The 20,620-nt window shown below is 49.8% G+C and overlaps 9 protein-coding genes across 9 annotated transcripts; 5 read left to right on the top strand and 4 right to left on the bottom strand.

Annotated features, from left to right (window-relative positions):
- Positions 1–382: 382 nt before the first annotated feature.
- Positions 383–886, bottom strand: PC9H_011465 (uncharacterized protein; the record flags this gene model as incomplete). The annotated part of the gene is made up of 2 exons (XM_036780949.1): positions 383–489; positions 553–886. The coding sequence occupies 2 exons, from the start codon at positions 884–886 to the stop codon at positions 383–385; spliced, it is 441 nt and encodes a 146-aa protein (XP_036626804.1).
- Positions 887–1,313: 427 nt separating this feature from the next.
- On the bottom strand, positions 1,314–2,497 carry PC9H_011464 (uncharacterized protein; the record flags this gene model as incomplete). Its single annotated transcript, XM_036780948.1, has 5 exons — positions 1,314–1,339; positions 1,391–1,502; positions 1,555–1,741; positions 1,789–2,285; positions 2,336–2,497. 5 exons carry the CDS (start codon positions 2,495–2,497, stop codon positions 1,314–1,316), a joined length of 984 nt encoding a protein of 327 aa, XP_036626803.1.
- Positions 2,498–2,828: 331 nt separating this feature from the next.
- Positions 2,829–3,275, top strand: PC9H_011463 (uncharacterized protein; the record flags this gene model as incomplete). The annotated part of the gene is made up of 2 exons (XM_036780947.1): positions 2,829–2,858; positions 2,925–3,275. The coding sequence occupies 2 exons, from the start codon at positions 2,829–2,831 to the stop codon at positions 3,273–3,275; spliced, it is 381 nt and encodes a 126-aa protein (XP_036626802.1).
- A 2,010-nt stretch (positions 3,276–5,285) lies between these two features.
- Positions 5,286–7,538, bottom strand: PC9H_011462 (uncharacterized protein; the record flags this gene model as incomplete). The annotated part of the gene is made up of 1 exon (XM_036780946.1): positions 5,286–7,538. The coding sequence occupies one exon, from the start codon at positions 7,536–7,538 to the stop codon at positions 5,286–5,288; it is 2,253 nt and encodes a 750-aa protein (XP_036626801.1).
- Positions 7,539–8,881: 1,343 nt separating this feature from the next.
- PC9H_011461 (uncharacterized protein) lies at positions 8,882–9,682 on the bottom strand (the record flags this gene model as incomplete). The annotated part of the gene is made up of 2 exons (XM_036780945.1): positions 8,882–9,564; positions 9,628–9,682. 2 exons carry the CDS (start codon positions 9,680–9,682, stop codon positions 8,882–8,884), a joined length of 738 nt encoding a protein of 245 aa, XP_036626800.1.
- Positions 9,683–10,058: 376 nt separating this feature from the next.
- Positions 10,059–12,637, top strand: PC9H_011460 (uncharacterized protein; the record flags this gene model as incomplete). Its single annotated transcript, XM_036780944.1, has 6 exons — positions 10,059–10,141; positions 10,192–10,468; positions 10,521–10,915; positions 10,960–11,088; positions 11,140–11,252; positions 11,304–12,637. 6 exons carry the CDS (start codon positions 10,059–10,061, stop codon positions 12,635–12,637), a joined length of 2,331 nt encoding a protein of 776 aa, XP_036626799.1.
- A 232-nt stretch (positions 12,638–12,869) lies between these two features.
- Positions 12,870–13,553, top strand: PC9H_011459 (uncharacterized protein; the record flags this gene model as incomplete). Its single annotated transcript, XM_036780943.1, has 3 exons — positions 12,870–12,949; positions 12,998–13,132; positions 13,184–13,553. 3 exons carry the CDS (start codon positions 12,870–12,872, stop codon positions 13,551–13,553), a joined length of 585 nt encoding a protein of 194 aa, XP_036626798.1.
- A 168-nt stretch (positions 13,554–13,721) lies between these two features.
- Positions 13,722–17,638, top strand: PC9H_011458 (uncharacterized protein; the record flags this gene model as incomplete). The annotated part of the gene is made up of 11 exons (XM_036780942.1): positions 13,722–14,024; positions 14,072–14,290; positions 14,338–14,710; positions 14,747–14,957; positions 15,013–15,175; positions 15,229–15,377; positions 15,438–15,829; positions 15,879–16,070; positions 16,124–16,241; positions 16,294–17,009; positions 17,064–17,638. The coding sequence occupies 11 exons, from the start codon at positions 13,722–13,724 to the stop codon at positions 17,636–17,638; spliced, it is 3,411 nt and encodes a 1,136-aa protein (XP_036626797.1).
- A 222-nt stretch (positions 17,639–17,860) lies between these two features.
- NEO1_1 (putative aminophospholipid-translocase) lies at positions 17,861–19,673 on the top strand (the record flags this gene model as incomplete). Its single annotated transcript, XM_036780941.1, is given in 6 exon segments — positions 17,861–17,920; positions 17,973–18,212; positions 18,266–18,335; positions 18,386–18,544; positions 19,253–19,399; positions 19,411–19,673. 6 exon segments carry the CDS (start codon positions 17,861–17,863, stop codon positions 19,671–19,673), a joined length of 939 nt encoding a protein of 312 aa, XP_036626796.1.
- Between the last annotated feature and the right edge of the window lie 947 nt (positions 19,674–20,620).

The raw sequence follows: 20,620 nt of genomic DNA, 5'->3' as shown, positions 1-20,620 counted from the left end.
TAGTACATATGATTCCGTTCGCGATGCAAAAAGGGCCATTCCTAGACAACGCAACATTAGATTACTCCGGTAACTGAAAGACTGTACGCACCTCAGATAATTTCGTATTAGCAGTTATAACTTCGTCGATCTCGTACAGTACCAAAGAGGTGACCGAGACGTTGGAAGAAAGTCTTGAAGAGACCGTTGCGCAGATTGCACTGGTGGGCAGGGTCCGGACCCTCCCTGGCACAACCAGGTGATATGGACGAGGCGCAAGGTGGGAGCGAAACTTGTGAAATGGACGTGCCTGGTATGATACATGCACCCGGTAGGACACTGGGGTGGTAAAAGATGTTTCATGATCAGCATCAAATACAGCTGCACGGCTCCTGGGAAAACATTACCTTGAAAGTGAGATAGACGTCTCTCCACTGGCCAATACGCTATCGAAGACTTCTTTGAGGTTTTGATACTTCTGCGCTACTTCGCGGAGCTCCTCCCTTAACACTAGAGATGCTGTGAGTTCACTGTGTTGCAAAGTGGCGCTAGATCAAAGTGTGGTGATCAAACCAATGAGGGCCTGTGTGAAAAGAACGTCGATGCGATGAGCCTCGATGCTCTGCGCAATGATGGTGATGATGGGGCTGAACGGGTCACTTGGTTCATTGTGGACGAATTGTGGAACATCCACTAACAAGGGACGAGCAGGCAAGAAGGGAGGGGTGGACGTGAAGGGGGACCGAGGCGATTCTAATGACACTTCTTCATCAGAAAATGCAGTTGACTCCAAGAACACCCCAGATCCGGGAAAACCGTTAGCGAGGACACTGGATGTGATGCTGCTGGTGAAAATTGTTGGGGCAGGCGAGTTTTTCGTAGTATCGCTTGCAACAGACATAGACATGACTCACGAATAAGTAGAACAAGCTCGAAACGAGAAACTCAACTTCTTCACATTTCTTGGCAACACGTGATTATTTCACTTTTTTCCTTGCATTTACACAAATACAGATCTACATAGAACGACCTACCCTTCGCTGACAGTTCATAGATGACTTAAATCTTGTCAGGTCCAGTCTACATTGACAACGGTGATGTACAGTTTTTAGGATCAACAAAAAAAGTCTAGTCCGGCCTACTTCGTCAACGATAATGTCACATCATATGGGGTGGGATGTATGTGCGATAACAGCGTGGATCGGTTGATTCAGAGTACTATGTATGCAACGTGTGGTCTATGGAAAACAAAAATTTGATGCAGTGATGGCGTTGAATTATTCTCGGATCAGGGCTATTGGAACGAAACACGGGGCAGAGTGGGTTTGGTGTATTTAGACAAATTCCGAGGGTAGTTTATCTGTTCACAATCAGTCACTTGTGGACGAATAATTAAACGACACAACATTACCTTCTATTTCCAGACAGTCTCCAGCTGGGGTATCCAGCGGTTCTACATGCCTGTCACGTCCGAGAATCACTCTTAAGATGCCATCGGACATGCCGCAAATGATTTGACCGGTCTATTAAGAAGGGTTATTAATAATTGGTGATACAGCAAATTGACGCTCTCACATTTTGTGGCCCAACTCGAAGGGAACCTGCGTAAGTTCGACGGAGGTCAGGCAACCCCCCTGCATCGTGCTTGTCCGCAAAGAGGTGTAGAGTTCCGGCTTCATAATAAAATTTCACGTCGGTTCGTGAGAGCCCAGACAGCTCAACGTCCAAGATGATGTTATTTATTGCAAAATGTCGACGCAGTCTAGTCCATCGTTAGCAAGTACTATTGGCGAACGAATATAACCTTACCTGGGTATCTCTGACGGATATGTACTAGAAGATTGGGACAGGGCTGTAGCACTGCCGTTGGATGACGAGGGGACTTCTCGCAAGCATGCGCTGATGTCTTTGTCTGCTGGCGACACACATGAACCAACCGTAGATCCTATCTTTTGGACGGTTTGATCCTTGAGCTGGCCGATTTCAGTCACGGAGTGGCTATCGGAACTCAGTTCACCAGTTTGAATTGATCCAGGTCCAGGCGATGATATATTCTCAGCATTTCCCGTCACCGCAATGTCACCTTTAGCGTTTTCGGCCGTCTTTGCATCGCCATCGTCAGAGTCTAATTGATCCTCTTCCATCGCCGCAATGTCAGTTTTAGTGTTTTCGGACGTCTTTGCATCGTCATCGTCAGAGTCCAATTGATCCTCTTCTGAAGAGGAACTGGTGTCCGTGTCCTGGTACATAGCTCTGGCCCATTTACTTTCAGGTCGTGTGTGGTTACTGAAGTATGTGCTAATCATCTAGGATACACTCGAACATGTTCCTTTATAATTTCGTTCAATTGGCTTACCCGTTTATGTTCCGAAGTAACACTGCTGAATCGTTCTTCCCAATCTCTATACAATGCTTGTCTCCATGCTGCACGTTCTGGTGAATTCGGCGATGTTACTGCGTAAGAGTCGATGTAGTTCTCAAGATAACTGTATTGCTCGTCCCTGGCCTGGCGTACCATCGGGTAGAATGTGTGTATGAGTAGTCAATGTAGATTAAGTGTTGATCTCGGGGCCGGTGACTCTGCCAATAATGACATTGTCACATGATCGTTTCATCAGGGGCAGTAAAGTTCGTCAACGTCTCGGAGCCTTGTATTCTATTCTTGATCGTGAGCCAAAAGAAAGTTGCAACATGTTCGACCGACCTAGAACGTTGACAAGGGTAAACATTTAGTTGGGAAGAAAGGACTATCATCTGCAATCATCTCCGATGCAATCAAGTGTTGGTGTGGTACTGCAACGTTGTGTCTACATTGTCTAGGTCGATATACCGACCTAGACGATGTATATATGACTGACGGTTTCCACAAATACTTTACCGTTAAATTCCAGCCCTAGAGCCCAAACCTCGAGGCGTAGAATTGATTCTCGGCTGTCGCCTTGCAGGTGAAGCACTCTCTCTTTTACTACCGAAGCGGCGTGAAAAAGGAGCCAAATCCGAGGGATCCGTTGTCCCACTTCTCGCATGCGAACTGGGCCGACCGTCAAGAAACTTGTGTCAATGAATGGGGAGATACGGTCAAGAAAACTATCCCATTGACTTCGTTCATCAAGAACCTCGTTGATCAGCTCGATCAGAAGCGATGGGACAAAATCAACGCAGAAGCCTTGCCAAAAGGACCTCCCGAATCTCCATCTCCACCCTTGAGTTGCGATTACGAAGAAAATCCCCAGCTCATAGATGACAGTGATGATTCTCAAGACGACAGCGATATCGAGGAGGATGGCGATTCCTGAGGCGATTATGTTCCTCGTATCACTGGTGACGACAACATTGTCGACTATTGCCCAGATAAGACCCAGTGCGCGCAAGACTACGCCCAAGACATGGGAGCGGTCGTCTGCTTTCCTCCTTTCTCTTTCTTTTCGAGACTCACTGTTTGTTACCTTTGTGGTGTCCTCGCCTCGCCTCTTTTTTCATTCGTTTCCGTTTGCCAAGCCTCGTCTGGCATGGTTTTGCCTCGACTCCCAGTTCGCAGCCGCGATCGTTCAAAATCGTGCCATCGCGCCAGCGACTTGCCTCAGGCTGGCCGTGCCTATGGGACTGCCCACCATCTGCAGTTGCCGAGTTGGTTTGTACTTTGTTTTTTCTCTTCGCTCGTCCTGCTGTGCGTGTGCCCATGTCCACGGGTTTGAAACACCAAGGTCTCACTGTTCGTTTTCGCTCTTGTTTGCTCTACGAACACATTTGCGTCAGAGTTATCATAGGATACACTGAGCACTCATATTGAATCTATCTTTGGGTATGTCTACGCCTCAGTGGTCACCATGTCTTAGGTTTGATACTTAGCACGTTCCGCAATAAAGAACGCTTGTGCTCCTTACTTTGTCGTAAACCAGGTTCCCTCTTTCTTCGCAAAACTGCCACAATGTAGAGGACTTGTATAGGGAGACATCCCCACGCAAGTGCTGCTGCGACGGACATGGGACACTGATCACATACCAGTATGTGTTGCAAACACAGAACTCGTTCGGTTTAGAGGGCTGGGCTATGTTAAAAGTGAGGTGGCTGAGGAGAACAACCCATCAGCTCATGCGTCCCTTATGAACTTACTACATTTCAAAATAACTAACGATCCAACAGACTAGTAGAGTAATATGGCTGGCTGTGAGCACGAACAAATGAGTATGGACCCCTCTGCTAGCCGTCGGGATCACCACTGCATTAGCTGTGTTAAGCAGCTCAATGCTATACAGCTTTGGTATTATGGACTGCAATACAAACATACAATGTACTAATACTGCGACCCGAACCCGCTATTCTCGTATGCTCCCTGATTTCGTCAGTGGTGGTTGGGAAGAAGTTGCCGAGTTCGAAATATCAATATTTAGGTTAGAATTTTTGGCATTTGCCTTACTGTGATAATCTTCGAGGTGTTCTAATCTAAACCGAATCTAATCGCACTCACAAGATGTGCCCCGCATCGTGATGATTGACTCAAACATGAAAACCACTCAACGAATGGGCCAGCAACTTCCTTATAAGTTCTGTCGCTGCTTCTGCCATTTGCCGGCAATGTCGTCCACAATGATCATTGATCCGGTCACTGGGCCTCTGAGGTGATTTTCGAGTGATAGCTGATATTCCGCTTTGGGAAAGTCGGTGAGACAGATCTTCCACTTTGGGAAAATCAGGATATCTAAAGAGACTCGGGATCTACTTTATCCCGGTTCGTAGCAAACGACACGCCAAAGCCAAATGAGAATGTCAACTTCGTCGTAGAAGAAGGTAAACGCGTCCATCACTCCAGATTCGCCGAAAAGCTGTAGCTAGTATATACTATTCCGAACGAGTTAGCAGGGCGTGCATTCACCCTGTAACGACCATCCGTGTGAATGTCGAGTCGGACAGCGGTAACCTGTATGCCTGGCTGAGGCTCCTGTGACCCTAGGAACGGGGGTCGCCTGTCACCCGGGCTACGGGGAGTGTTGACCCGCTCGGGGGGCGGGCAAGGCCGTGTACGCGTGATAGTCAGGAAGAGTAGTAGTTGTGTATTTTTGGACTCCGCTACCATACTAAGTATACGGGCGTGATAGCTACTTCTAAATAGGGTAAGTGTGTCCTCGTCACAGTGCCCCCCAGTCGCTATCACGATTGTACGCATAGGCTATATTGTAAGAGGAAATCTAAGCAGTGGGTGGATAGCGGGAGACTACGGGAATAGATGAGAGAGAAAGAAAAAGAGAAGAAGAGAAAGAAAGAGGAGAGAGAAAAAAAAGATTTCTTCTTTCGAGAAGAATTGCTGGTTAACGGTGATGGTACCGTCGTCGATTATGCGAGTAACGGCTTTCAGAGCCTTTCTGGCGCGATTGTTCGTCGGGTTCTTGACGAAGGGGAGCATCTGAGGCGATCCTTTCGAATAGTGATTTGTGCTTCCGAGTCGAGATGGAAGTGGTTGTTACTTGAATTGCTCGTGTAGAGCGAGAAGCGACAAATTGTCGCGGTGGTGAATTGATACGAGTCTTCTTGCGTGAACAAAACGCGCTAGGTGAAGGCGGCGAACGTTGGCTCGTGCCGGTATGGTCTGGGGTAATTAATTTATTTTGGTGAGTCGGCGGATCCTCCTCTATATATGCTGCGTGCTGTGCCTGAGGTGTAATCTTCCGCGGGGATTCAGGATGTCTACGGAATCGCGCGTCGAGATCTATGGGGAGGTTCCAGTACCCCGTGGGCGACGAGGGTCGTTCTTCCGGGTCGCGGACTTCTTCCTGCGCCAGGAGATATGTAGATTCGGCTACTAATGGGCCGTCACAACCGTCCGATCCGGAGATACTAGCGCGCGACAAGTAGCCTCTCACTCGCAGCGCTTGATCTCTGTCACCAAACCGTACCCAGTATATATCTTGACGCCCTTTCCAGGTTCGCAGCATTTGCGGGACGGCAAAGGGAATCTTCTTTGATGTTTCCTGGAACAGCTCCAGGAGCTCTTTGGGAGTCGTTATGCCGTGTGGCAAGCCGTCAATCCTCCAGAACTCCAAAATCTCTTTAGCGTATGCGGCGTAAAGCTCCTTCGCCCTGCTTGAAGCTGCTGGAACGCTCGGGGCGTGCGCTCTAGCGATGAAGCTTGCTTGCGATGTCGACGCTCCCTGGGTCGCGCGTACCGCCGCTTCCCGCTCGCGAGAGACGGTCGCCACCATAGCCTGAGGAGTGGCGACTCGACTTGCTTCCGGTTCTGACTCATATCCGGGCAGTGGGGAGGTTGGCTCGCGTCTCTTGCTTTTCCCTTTCGGATCGTCCGTCAAAGGGGTACTTGCTGCGCCAGACGCTTCTATCATCCCGGCCGGTTTCAGCTTAACGCGCGGAGCTTTTGCTACGGGTAGGCTCGCGGTTCGTGGTGCGTCTGCCTCTAGCCCGTCCATGTCGTGCCATAACTTCACGGGCGTCCGCGGGCGGGAAGCCATTTCAGCTAGCTTCCTTGCTTCTGGTAGCGAACGATCGTCGCGCAGTGAGGGCGATCGGTACCCCTGTCGATTAGATAGTGAGAGAGATCCCGACGCGGGAAGCGTGTGCAGCAGCTTCTTTACGCGCCCTACAGATTCTCCCTCTTCTAACGTTAGAGCACGCAGCTTCGACCGTTTCACCGCAAACCGCCATGGACCATCTTTGTCCGATATGAGCGCATAATTCTGCATGACGGCGTCAGGGTAGTACGTATGAGTGCGGTGGTGAAACATCGCTTCCTGTATGGTATACTCGTGTAGGAAAAAGCAGGCGACTCCCGATCGTGTCATGTAGAGCAGGGCTTCGTCGGACATCCATAGACCCATGTACTGCTCGTTCCCCTCCACAGCGAAGACGTGCGCGAAATCTGCTGGATCCCGAGGGGTTAAATTCTTAAGCTGTACGTAGTTAATCCATGCTTCCCGCAATTTGATGCCTCTTTGCATTTCAGTGATCATGTCCAGCGCTTCTTCGAACGAGGTTATGTCCCGAAGCGCTTCGATATGCATATTGCTAGGGTAAAGGGGGCGATTCTGCCACAGGAGCCGGTCTCGTTCCGAATATGACTCCCGTAGGCTGTCTCCCAGGAACTTCACGTCTTGGAGAAGCGACGTGTTACGCTTCTTCAACCGCTTCACATACGACTCAGTGACGTGTCCTTCCCCCGTTTCCGATCCCGCGCGAGAGCTCCAAGCTTCGGAGTCGTCAAAGAGCGACACAAACTCGGGGAAGAGGCTAGGTGGATTCAAGTGACTGTGCCGTCGTATGAATGGAAGGTAGGGCCGGCGTGGCTGATAATGTTGGGGGTGGTAGGTTGGATCCAAGGGCCCTAAATGCCCATCGTAGCGTCTCTTCCCTTTAGCTAGGTCCTCCAAGTCTACGCCGGGGGATTTGATGCCGGGGTAGAACGGCAACCTCCTCGAGTTGGGGGACCAGATTTCGAAACGCCTTCCGGCGATCGTAACATCCCTAGCCACCTTAGGGTAGTCTCCGGGAATAACGAGCTTGGAGAGAAAGGGAATGGGCCCCGGGTCATCTGAGTACCCCGCATCCGGCATCAGCCTTGGTGAAAGGAAGCGGCGAGAGTCTATGTTCATGCTAGAATACGGTACTGATGACAGATGCGATCACGATAAATGTAGATGAGGTGTCATCACGTGTCTTGTTTAGCGCGCCCCTTAGGGGCTTCTATGCCGCGCAGGTACTCCCTCCTGAGCTCTGGCGCGTTCCGGAGCTCGTGCTCAGATAACCATGAATCCTCCGTAGCGTCGAGGCCTTTCCATCTCACTAAGTAAAGACGTTTCCGTCCTGACTTCCGCGAGGAGACCTTGTGGCCGAGAATAGCTTCAACCTCCCATTCCTCAGTTGCTGGCAGTAAGTCTCGAGTAGAGGGCAGTTGATTGCGTTCGCCGAATCGCAGCCTTAGCTGTAATACTAGACCCTAATAAACTGGTTAGATCCAGGTGCTCCTAAGACACAAACTGTGGCTATAACCACAGGTCTCAGCTATGAGATCACATGATGTCCAGTAGATATTGATTTATTATATTGTGCCTGCGTCGGGATTGAATATTGCGTCGGAATTGAATATTGGCTTGTTATGGCATTCCCATGATATGATTAGATCTAATCAGAACATGTCGGTTATTTCCGTTGCTGGATTTGATGCGCTTTCTTTCCCCTTCTGTTTGTTTGCTTTCCGGATCTGGATCTGATGGGCGCCCCCTCCTTTTTGCTTCCCCCGGAAATTTGACGGGCGCTTTCCCCTTCGGTATGTTTTCCTTTCGTTTCATCCCCTCTGTTTTGGTGTGGGCCGTTTTTTTGCCGCCGTTCATATATTCATAGATTGCCTGCTCCTTTTTGTTTTCCTCCGGAAATTTGACGGGCGCCTTCCCCTTCCATATGTTTTCCTTTGGTTTGATCCCCATTTCGGTGCGGCTCGTTTTGTTGCCGCCGTTTATATTCTGAACCCCAAGAAGGCTCATGTGACATTACCTGTAGTAATTCCGCGAGCCATTGGGGTTTTCTGTTTTAAAACATTTTAAAACATACCAATTCCTGAGAACATCACAATTATGTTTCCTATCTATTGCATGTGATGACTACATAATCAATGTCTCAGATCCCGTTGACCGGAGCAATCACATTAGCAGAAAATGAGCAGAGTTGAAAAGCGAGGGCCGCCCCAACGGTTATTACAAGTCCTAAGCGCCCATGTGGACTTGAGAGCCAAGTCCCTACCCCTTGTTTTCACGTTACATTCAGCTCCAGTCTCCGCTCTTTCAAACTATGCGCACAGTTAGCTCACCCGAGTCTCCACTATTCAGGTGATATTTGGGATTCACACACGAAATGAGGGCAAAGGGGATTGTATTGGTTGGGACGACTGTACTACACTATTCTATCTACGCCTATGCATGCGAGGACGACGGGTGTATTCAATGTCAATGACACTGACGATGCCGTCATCCAGAGCTTCCTCCATCATTTCCCGTGCAAGAGCGAGAGAACGGACACTCTCAAAGACGGCTCCCGGAACTCTAATGACAAGGGGCGCAGTGGCAGTCCAGTTGGTAAAGATCCCAACCTGGCGTCCACGGGTGATGACGTAGTACGGCCCCGGAGAACCAGGTTGCGGCAAGTGGTATCTTGGAGATGCAGGAGTCGGGGTGTAGGGGGTGTCAACAATGGCGGGAGGTACTGCGGGATGAGCGACGGGGGTGGGAGCGGCAGCGGGAGGCCCAATAGACTGGGCGATGGCGGCACAAGCAACGACGGCATGCGCAACGGCAGCAGGCGCCGTGGACTGTGTAACGGAGGCGTGGGTGACGGCGATGGCAGGAGGTGAGACGGGTTGGGCAACTGTTGGAGGCATATGCACAGGGTGAGCGGATGCCGTCAATCGACGTGCTGCCGAAGCTGAAAGCCCTGGCGCCGCCACCGATGTGGCAGGTGGGCCTCCCTGCATGGGAGAGGTGCCAGAGCCGGGGGAGGGGGCAGATGGTGCACTATTGGCCAACAACGTCAGCGCCCCAGCCAAAGTGCGAGCCTGGTCCGGGGAAAGGGACAATCCAGAGAGCTGCGCTAAGAGAGCTGGGAGGCAGCATCAGCTTGCGAGGCTACTCAGTATCTGCGACTAGTACTCACCAGCCATGTCGTCACCACTGGTGTGCTCGTCTCCAACTGGTTTTGATTGAGTCATCTTGGAAGGGCGTAGACTGAAGGGGCGGGGGATTAGTGATGATAAGTAGAGCATTGCGAGGGCTCCTGCGTACAGGGTAAGACCATGGTGTAGTTGAGTAGGCTTTCATCGAGGGGAAGGCTTCCATCGGCGAGCAAAGAATGGTCAGGTGCAAAAGTTAGATGGACAACCACATACATGAGGCGACCAATTGCCCATTTTGGGGCTTCCCAAGCTTCAAGATAATATTGCAAAGTTATCACGCCCTCCACCGTGTTGTAGACCGCCGTGTTGTAGGAGCATGTTTTGTCGTACAGGGTGCTGGAAGGTGCGTGGTAGAGAGCTTGTTGAAAGAAATAAAAGCTCACCAGAATCAGCTCACTACACCCCAAGTTCAATGTCAACAAACACAACAGATACGACGAACACCGGGGACCAACCGGACATGACGAATACCGGTGCTGGTGGTGAACTTCCGCTGTAAGTCATAATTACATGTTGATCCGGCAGGCGCTCAATCACCATATTAGTCCAAAGGTTCCCACCCTCCAACGTGGGTGGGCAAAGGGAACTCGCCTGACATGGCTAACAGTGCGGATACAACCTTGGAAGGAAGCTTCGTTGAATCGGCGCTCTCGCAAGGGCGACATTCTTGCGGGAATGGTCAACAAGTATTTTACCAAGTACCCCTGGCGCCTTCCTGTAACCGATGAACCGAGCAACCAAAACCCCGATCCTTATGCGCGTGAACCAGTGACAGCTGAAGAGAAGAAGCTCAAAGGTGAGATTATCAAGAAAATGACTGCGGTGAGTTTTAGGTGATTTACGAAGACATTTATTGCTGCTAACATATTTCCAGTCTATCCAGTCATGGCTAGACTACCGTATATCAAGCGTGCATCGTATCAGTACCAACAATGCTGGAACCGACCCCTTCGCTATGCTCCTCAACCAGTTCATTGGGATGGATAACAAGCCGTCACGACTTCGAACGGGGGACCAAATGTTTTCGAAAGCTCAATATGAAGGCACTATGAAGGCTGATTTCGAGAAGTGGTTCAACTCCAGTGGGATCAACGAGGGCGACCGAGCGGCAGAACGGGCTAAATATGTGAAGGCTAGGTTTTTGTTACTACCTCCAGCGGTTCAAGACGAATACACCCAATCGGGCTTGGCCTTACAGCAGGCTGAGAAGGAAAGCATTCGTGAACGAGAGGGGAAGGAACTCCAATTGACTCCGGCAGAACGTCAAGAGTGAGTACTTCGCCTGTTTCAGAGCCGAGATTAACTTCGAATAGTTTGCTTGACAGGGTAGCTGACTTTTTCGGCCCACTTTTGACCAAAGTCTCCACTGTTCTGGGCATGCACCTCTCCCTTCTGATCGGTGGCCCTGAACCAGCTCACGGAGGACAACTGAACGTCTTGAGGTGAGTGACCTATTGATGCACCTTCCACGCTGCTGACCTAACACTCCCTAGCCTGCACATAGGCACGAATAAAGCTCCAATTCCTCAACGATGGAATGAAGCTTGCGCCGTCGACTTCGGAAAGGTTACAGATTTATTCACGGCATTTCTACAGACTTGCTATAGTAAGTCTGCCTCTCTATTGTTGTCTACTGGGTGTCATTAAGGTTTCCAAGGCCCTGAGGAATGTGAGGCGGCTGCCATTCTGGGAACCGCTCCACTACCAGCCAAACAGGTTACGGTTCTCCAACCAGCTCACAAAATGACAGACCCAGACCAAAGCTCACTTTCATCTAAAGAACCCCAGGATGCCACTGTCTCCAAGACATCTTCAAAGGCTACGAAGCGTGTAAAGAGCAAACGTCGACGAGCGGGCGACGACAGCGAGAGTACCGCACAATCTACTCCCTCCGAAGACGATACTCAACCAGATAACCATATCATTTTCAAGAGGCATCCCCTCGATCGACGACCGAAAAAGAAAAAGGTTCGTGCCTTGGATGAAGACGGTAGATCCCCATTACGCCGCCTCCGCCGTCATCAGGGCTCTGAGGAACCCGCACAAGAAGACGCAGACGAACCTTTGCAAGAAGGTGCACAACACGTGGACGAGGATCAGACATGCGGCACCATTGGCGAAGAATCCAGCCGCCAAATCACCCCCATATCCCTACCTCCGGAGACAGATATGGACGATCCATCCACCAATACTCCCATATCCCTACCTCCGGAGACAGATATGGACGATCCATCCGGCAAGACTCCAACTCCTCTGCCTAGTCCAGCTCACGAGGGAGCGTGGGCAGACGAGCAGGCGGCACATCATGGTCCGAAGGCTTGCGATGTCAGTGCCATTCCCTCGGCGCCACCAGCTAGCAAGACCTGGCCGAAGTGGTTTCTGCCTGCTTATAGTTACTTGCTGCATGAAAGCGAGCATCTCGGAACATCGTGGGCATGTATACTGCACGCCCTGGTCAACCTCGAAGCCGATAACCGTTTTGAAAACCAGAAGGCAGCTTTACCCAATGTAGATAGCTGCCGTCCTTCGGAAATCGGCCTATGGATCAAGAATGCCAGAGTTCGTAGTCCTGCAGTATTGGATATACTCGCATATGAGGCCTCGTGGTGGCGTTGGTGGCGTACTCTCCAGCCAGAATGGCGCAAACTGTCCACAACGCAAGGTCCTATCAACAGTGCGGACTCCGACTCTCTTCTGAATCCACTCCAGCCCTCGAACATTGCCGGCAGCTTTGTGCACCTCGATCGCCCCGGTGCCAATGGCTTCCTCAGCGTAGTCGGCAGTCTCCGCTGGTGGGGCGATATTGTCCATTCGCAATTCGACGGCGAGGGAAACTGGTTGGAAGATCCAACCGCCAAATCATGGAATCAGGCGGTCAGTGAGGCATCGCGCTTGATCGTCAGTCTTTGGCTGGAGAAGGGTGGTGAGCAGAGGCAGAAGATGTGCAGGCTGATATTGGGTCCCTACGGGGCCATCTACGCACGGTCTTAGCTTGTATTCAACATACATTGACGTGGAACTATTGTTTGTATATAGTGCCGACTTATCATGACCATCGGGACAGTAGATACCTGGGCATGATTCAATCTTTGCAAATTTGAGTTTTTATTCGACGAAATGTTGGCACCATTTTGAGTAAACTTTAAACTACAAGTCCGAACCAGGTTCTCAGTTACACACCTTTTCCTTGTGCCGTCTTGTCCCTCCCTATCCTTGATTACAGATGGGTCGTCCTCGCAAGTATACCACAGAGGAGAGTCGTCTAGATGCCATTCGAGCCAATCGAAAACGCCACTATGAGAGGTACAGCAGTTCTTGTTTCACTCTGGCAATTGCTTATCGTGCATTCAGGCATCGGGAGACAGTACTCCAGCAGCGTCGACAAAGATATCATGAAGACAAAAGATTGAACGGCAAGCAGTCACTTCGCAGAGTCGTGAACATTGCAAAGGAGAATTCAGGGAAGCCAGCCCGTATCACAAAAAAGTATGTCGTTGACTTACAACTAGGAATGTATATTCACGCTATCTACAATAGGGCATCTAATACCCACGATGTTTCTTCAGCCCTCCATGATCTAGAACACGAGCTTCGTGAAATAGTGCACCCATCAGAGGCCGAATACGCCACACAGATATACACAGAGGCCATGGTTGATAACACTGCAACCACCATTGACAGGGAGCTTGACATACTTGAAATTCTGGCGCAAAAGGCACAGGTGGAAACTAAGAGGATCTGGGAGAAGGAGGGGTGTGTGCCAGAGTTCGAGGCCAGCCAAAGATTCTGTCGAAGGGTGCGAGACACCATTATGATATTGGAGGACATGCTCGAATACGCACTCAGTAGTGTCGATGAGCTTTCGGAGGCATACGAACAGTGCAAATTGATGTTTCAAAACATGTAGTTCATACTCTAGCTACATACATAGGCTGTTATACTAGTGGTATTTGCCATGCAACACGAGCTTCATAGGAGACAACATACCTGGGAGAAAGGTTATTGGGCTGTCAACTAGTTTGTAGATGCGTAAATGCGGCACGTGCAGCTCACCCAGTCAAAAACTGCGAAAAAAATGGGCACCCAGAAAGGCGTGCCACCGACAAATGGAAAACTCCGACAGAAGTTTCGACTTAGCAGTGCAAGAGATGAAACGGGGCCGCTGAAGGGTAGCATCCATGCGAGGACCGTTACCGTCTCAGACAACCTTCGGCGTGCCAAAGAGACGCCTCGCATTCTGCACACCCAAGGCAAGGTGGAGCCGACAGCCTTTGATTGGAACCCGTCAGAGAATTTCGACGGTGGAGGGGAATATGGGGGGGGAGTATCACGCGAACATGTTGATGCTGGAGTCGTTAGAAAGCGTTACGCTGTATCAGTAAGAATAGTTGTCTATGCAACAGAACGCCGCTGACCCTTGTGCAGGACACGCCAATGCATGAATGGAGGCCGTACAGCCAGGAGTATCTTATGGAGAGACTTCGCCTAGAGGGACGTGGAGACGCGGCTGCCCTGCAAGCTTGCCCTACTTGCGGGATTGATGAAGCGCCCGAGTACACCTGTGACGAGTGCTTTGAGGGTCTGCTAGAATGCCGCAGCTGCTTTCTATCCCGACACCTCCGCATGCCGCTGCACCGTGCTAAGGTGAGAGTGTGTGAACCACTATTTGACCTATGCTGAATTGCGACCAGCGGTGGAGTGGGGCTTACTACGAACGTGTCTCAATGGCCGACTTGGGCCTGAGTATACAACTTGGGCACCCTCTTGACCTTGAATGCGTTAACCCGGAGCCTGGCCATAAATCCTTCACTGTGATCCATAACAACGGAGTTCATATGGTGAATGTTCGGTTCTGCAATTGTGAACGGCGCGTGAGCCATCGCATACAAATCCTTCGCGCCAACTGGTGGCCTGCAAGTGTTCATTATCCACGAACTTGTGCGACAGTAGAGGTATTGAAAACATACCACGTCTTGACGCTCTCAGGCAAGATATCGTGCTGGGAATACTATCAGTCCCTAGAGCGGATGACAGACAATTGCGGCATCAACATACCGAATGCGAGTTTCAAGTCCATCCTTGTTATCGGTAGCTAATTAGCTCTCTTGATTGTTCAGACCAGATACAAGTCGTTCTTCCTCATGGTACGCCAATTCCGAACCGAGAGAATGTTCAAACGTGGGGGGAGAGGGAGCATCGAAGGACTGATGGCTGATACGGACAAAGGACAACTTGCTCTGAAGTGTCCAGCCTGTCCAGAGCCAGGCGTCAACTTGCCGGAGGGATGGCAAGCGGCGATCTCAGAAAAGAGGTGAGTGGGAAAACAATCATATGCCAAGCATGGACAAACATCTGACAGTTGTCAGACACCTCTACAGCCTTCTTGTCTCCCTGGACGCCAATTTTCGCCTGAAAAATCGTTTACGCTCCTCCGATGAAGCCGATCCTGGCCTTGTTACAGGTCTAGCGTACTTTGTCGAGCCTGCGGCATATGCCACACATCTGAAGAAATACTCAGAGCAGAAAGACGTACGTGGCAATACCTCTCCAGTAGCTCAGCTGGACTGACCCAAGGGTTTTAGACAAGTAATTGCAGTGGCTTCAAAACCCTGGCAGCCGCTGAGTCCAAGTTTTCAGCTGGAATGAGAGCGACGGGCGTCGGGATGTGTGTTTGCTCTCGACACGAGATGGTCAGGCCTTTGGGGATTGGAGACCTACAAAAGGGAGAAAGGTATGTTGCCTAGTCATTTGACCATCACACCGACCGATTGCCTGATCACTAAGGTGCCAGATACTGCAATATGGACTGGATTCTACTCAGTGCCATCAACTCATTCTCCCTTTTTGTGCTCTACATAATATACGACATCGCCTGCCAATACAAGATCCATTTCAAGGACCGGATGGCTGCTTTACCCGAGGCAATGCGACTCCCGGAAGGCCTGGCACCGTACTTTGCGATTCCGAAGTGTCACTGTCCGGCGCATAAACAGGAGTGCCAAACTCCTCACTCGCTCAACCTAATGCCAGGGGTGGGCCGGACAGATGGAGAAGGAATTGAACGTGATTGGGCAGCGCTCAACCCAGTCGCCAACAGTACCAAAGAGATGGGTCCCGGGGGTCGTCACGATACCTTAGATGACCACATTGCCCATCACAATTGGCGAAAGCTAGCAGGTCTTGGTGTGTGCTTTCAGCATACACCCTCAACGTGATACTAACATCATTCTAGGAGATACTTTGCACCGCAGACTCTGGGTTGCAATCGCCGAGAGCTCACGACAAACAATACTATTTCAGGAATTCACCTCGTCTATTGAGGTCCGCGACAAGGGGATTATCGAGGGGTGGACCAGAATGGTGATGGATTGGGAAGTTGACAAGACGAAGCCAAACCCGTACGAAGTTGCTAAGCAACACTCAGGTAAGCTTGATGTACTTTTGTATCTTCAATTGACTGACACGCCGCCGATGAAGCGAAGTCGCAGAAGGACGTTCGCTTGGAGTTGATAGAAGAGGAACGGAAGGTTCTGTCGACACACAAGACAACACCAACAACATTTCTTACCACGTCAATGGATATAGAAGATGCTCAGTGAGTGCTTTGAGCTCGAAATTCCCAGTGTCAACTAACCAATGCTCGTCAGGCGGAAGGTTCGCAATGCTCGCAATCAGCTAGACATGACCCCAGCACAAGCGGAAGACCTTCAAAAACGTCGCCTTACCATTCAGCGTTCCCTCACCCGGATCCGCACTGCACAGCGTATTTACATGCCAATTCTAGTGGCACTCGATGACGACTCCGAAGATGAACCAAGCCAACGTGACATTGAAGACGAGCCTGTCTGGCTTCCATCATTACTCAATACGGACCAGCGAGCGACATGTTCCTCAGCACTTGTGGAGAAAGAGGATCGTCTTCGGGAAGCACAGTGCCATGACGCCCTCGACAGCATCCGTTCGCTCCAGCGAGGAAAGGCTCAATATATCATATACAAGAATCGCAATGTCCGAGGCCAGCGGCCAAGTACCAGAGCCCGTGCATCACTGGATCGCCTTGATGAGAAGATCCAGCTAAAGGCTGCACAGTACCGAGATGCGCATCAAGCCCTTGTTAGGCTCCGGGGTACCGGCGACTGGGAGTCAACACTTCGCCCCCTCTCGGAAGAAGATCTTCGTCCGCCAGCTGCCTTCGACATTGACGACCCTGACGACACATATGGTCCCGATGGACGTCGGAAAAGCAAAAAGAAGATGAAGGAGATTGAGTTGAGGCTTGGGGAGGGGTATAAACATACCTCATGGGTGTGGGCCGCTGGGGCTGCCCTGCCGGATGACGAGGATCTGGAAACCAGCGATATTAGTGATGGTGAGTGTTATCCGTCTTCTTGTTGGCCATGCTAATGCTTGCTCCCAGTGGTTCGAGTTGAGTGGGCCAAGGCACGAGCACGTTCCCAGCGTTGGCAAGAAGAAGTTGCCCTGCTCCAAGAAGAAATGCGGCGTACTCGTGTATCGCTGCAGGCACGAGCTGAGTGGTGGTCCCAAACTACGCAACCAGTGCCTGGGTCCGATTTGGCAACTCTCAAAGGTGCGGAGGCCTATGCAAAACGCCAGGCAGCCGTGTACGTCGCGCTCAAAGACCATTTCACATACCTATGGGAACAGCCACTACGCAAACGGCTACGGACAAAGCCTATCGCCGTGATCACGCTCTCCGGAGCCATTGAGGGCCACGACGACGAGTGTGAAGAAGATGAGGAGGACACCCAGCCGGCCTCTAATGATGCTACCAAATTCACCCCATTCACAGCCAGCAACAACCCACATCCAAGGGGCGATTCTACCGGTGAACCAACGCTCCCCCCGCCGCCTGACGATGCTCCCCCGCCACCACGCAACGATGATCCCCTGCTGCCGTGTGACGATGATCCAGCCGTTTTGTCCCCTACCATGTCTGCAGAGGGCTCGAGTACCCCCATGGACTTGGACTAAGGACCAGTGTTTACCATTTTCTCCCCGCTTTCTTCTGTATGTTTTCTTCCGTATGTTTTGTCGGCCCTGTATGTTTTTTTGTAGTGTAGTATAATGATCATAGTTTAACGAGTTTGCCATGTGCCGTTTAGGTTGAACAACAGGCGCTGGAATATAAATTAGACGCTTGAGTAATGATATGACCATACCTTCTAATATGGAAGGACCCAGCTTTTAAAACCAATGTGTGGGATCATTGAAGGTAGATGGACGTCGCCTGCGCTTGCTGTATGCCTATATAAGGTGCACAGCGGTTATTACCATGTCTTGGGTCAATTGCGACCTGTGGCTATAGCCCCAATTTCTGTCAAGGCTTGGCCTGGATCTAACCGGGTACAAGGGTCTAGGAGTACAGCAAGCGGTGCGGGTTGGAGCTCGAGCTGCAGCCGTGGCGTCGACACGACGTGCAGGGAAGGGCAAGGCCAGGCAGAAAGACAGATACGTGGATGACCCCGAGGAGGAGGACACGCTTCTTGGGGGCCAGTACGACGAGGTGGAGAGCTCGAATGCACCTCCATCAACGACACTGCAGAAGGTGGGCATTGACTCTTCTCTACCGACTGTTAGCTCTGATAATTATCGTACAAGTCTCCCACTGCATCCCTGAAGAGTCGAAACGAGAAGGATAAATCACGAACTATCCCATTTCGACTGCCAGGTCAGTTGCAACCAGACGTGAATCACAGCTATTGTCAATTATGTTCCCAGATAAACTGCAATCGCGATTTCCTCCAAATATTGTGCGGAATCAGAAATACAACGCTTTCACCTTCCTTCCCATCGTGCTTTATGAGCAGTTCAAGTTCTTCTTTAACTTATATTTCCTGCTTGTTGCATTGTCTCAGTTCGTACCCGCGCTGAAGATTGGTGAGTTCTGTCCGCATGGGATGCCATTGACCGCCCTCATTTCCACGTATAGTGTAAGGGTTGTACCCTTTTGTTCCGTGCAGTCCGACGTCCCCTATCCCCTGTCGACCCCTCTCCAACTATTCGGACGCGCCCGCACATGACTCGGACGTCACTGACCCGTACTGGACACACGTGATAACGGATCAGACAGTGCGGATCAATGCTTTGTCTCTCTTTTGTTTTCGGACCCTAATATTTGAACTATACTAGCACCATTAGTCGTTCCTGGTTCCTTTTTGTTTTGGATATTTCCGATGTTTTCTTAGCTACAAAAACCTACTGCACTCATAGTTAGAAGAATCAGATTTGTTTCCCCCCACATCGAGTCAGAATCTAAGTCGTCCGAGAAGCTTTCCTCCTCCGTTGTCAGAGTCTGCCGTTGTCCGAGTCCGAGTCCGATCCGAAGCCAGTTCTCCTGCCGTTCTTATTATTCTCCTGCCATCCTCATCATGCTATCTGAAGCCGAAGTTGTTTGTTCCGCGTCCAAGCGCGTCCGAAGCCATCCAAAGCATCCGAAGTTTCCTAGTTTTTGTTTTCACTCTCGGACTCATCATTTATCACACTTAGTTCATTCGGGTGTCGCACGGACTTGTCCTGCCGGAGGCGGACCCTCGCATTTCATTTGACTATACTACTAGTCTATGTGTATATTCACTACTACAATAGGCTTCATATTTACATACATTGCCCCTCTGGCATTCGTCCTTTTTGTGACACTGGGAAAGGAGGCATACAACAACTACAAACGCAACCTTCGCGATAATACCTCATCCTCGAAAGTCACGACATCCCCTCCCGTTCGCATGACACATCGTCACTATTAGATAGCGCCATCACCCGTGCCATCCCCTCGTCGTCGATCCGCGTCGGTGACCTCATTGTGCTAGAAAAGAACCAGCGAGTCCCTGCCGATGTCGTTCTACTTCGCACATCAGACTCGTCAGGGACGTGTTTCATACGAACAGACCAGCTCGACGGCGAAACAGATTGGAAGCTGCGCGTTGCGGTGCCATCTTGCCAGAAGCTTGGTGATGACAAGCGTTTGTTGACTCTGGATGCAGAAATATACGGTATGTCACCCAGTTAGTTGCGTCCGACGCCCGACAGTTACTCATTACACAGGGTGCGTGTGAGCATATCTTATGGCAAAATATTGAGAAGGAATGAAAGAGATAATCCAAATAGAGTAAACATGTCCCACCTCCTGTTAACTGAAACATATTCTGAAGATCTTTCTCAAATGGTAGCATAGAATATTGTAAAGGAAATGTTACTTTATCCTGTATATCTTTTCATATATATTCCTTATATTCATTGTCTATGTATGTAGTAATCTTCCTCAAATTATAGCAAATATCTGCTAAATGAATTCCAAGAGTTGTTGTGCAGACCATATAAATGTTGTTCTAACTAATTTACCATTAATACTTGCCAGAGAATTGTGAATGCAATTTCAGTAACTTGTAGCATAGAAAGCAAACAATATCTAAAATAACAACTCCCATATCTTACAAAAATCACTTGCTTATTCTACACTCTAGTATATGAATGAAAGTCTAGATAAGGTCCACTATACTATCTATACTATAGTACATGTTTCACAATGATTTATCTGAATACTTCGAGAGAATATAGTTCAAAGTGATCCAGACTACTGTTCACATATTCTAGTCCATAATCTGAAAACAATATTGAACATATATTCAAAATGATATATGTTATAATATTCAAGAAACATGGAAAGATTATTCCAAATAAATGCTGGAATAAAGTACAAGGTCAAGATAATTGTGCCAGTAATTCTGAGAACAATCTTGCAAATATCACTGGCAAATATCAATAACAAATCCGGCAAATATCTCTGTAGAGGGACAATGGACACCATTATTAATGATTTCCACGGCGAATTATATGGAGACGTGGAACAATAGAATCCATTGTTACAGGTCTCTATGACGAATTTCCATGACGAACGAACGTCAATGGAAAGATAGAACAATAACCCGACAATGGATAATATCCTAGGGGCTCAGG

Source organism: Pleurotus ostreatus (genome assembly GCF_014466165.1).
Source record: "Pleurotus ostreatus strain PC9 chromosome Unknown scaffold_9, whole genome shotgun sequence".
In the NCBI taxonomy this organism is placed as follows: domain Eukaryota; kingdom Fungi; phylum Basidiomycota; class Agaricomycetes; order Agaricales; family Pleurotaceae; genus Pleurotus; species Pleurotus ostreatus.
The sequence above is the reverse complement of the archived record's forward strand: the minus strand, read 5'-3'. Positions and strand labels throughout refer to the sequence as shown.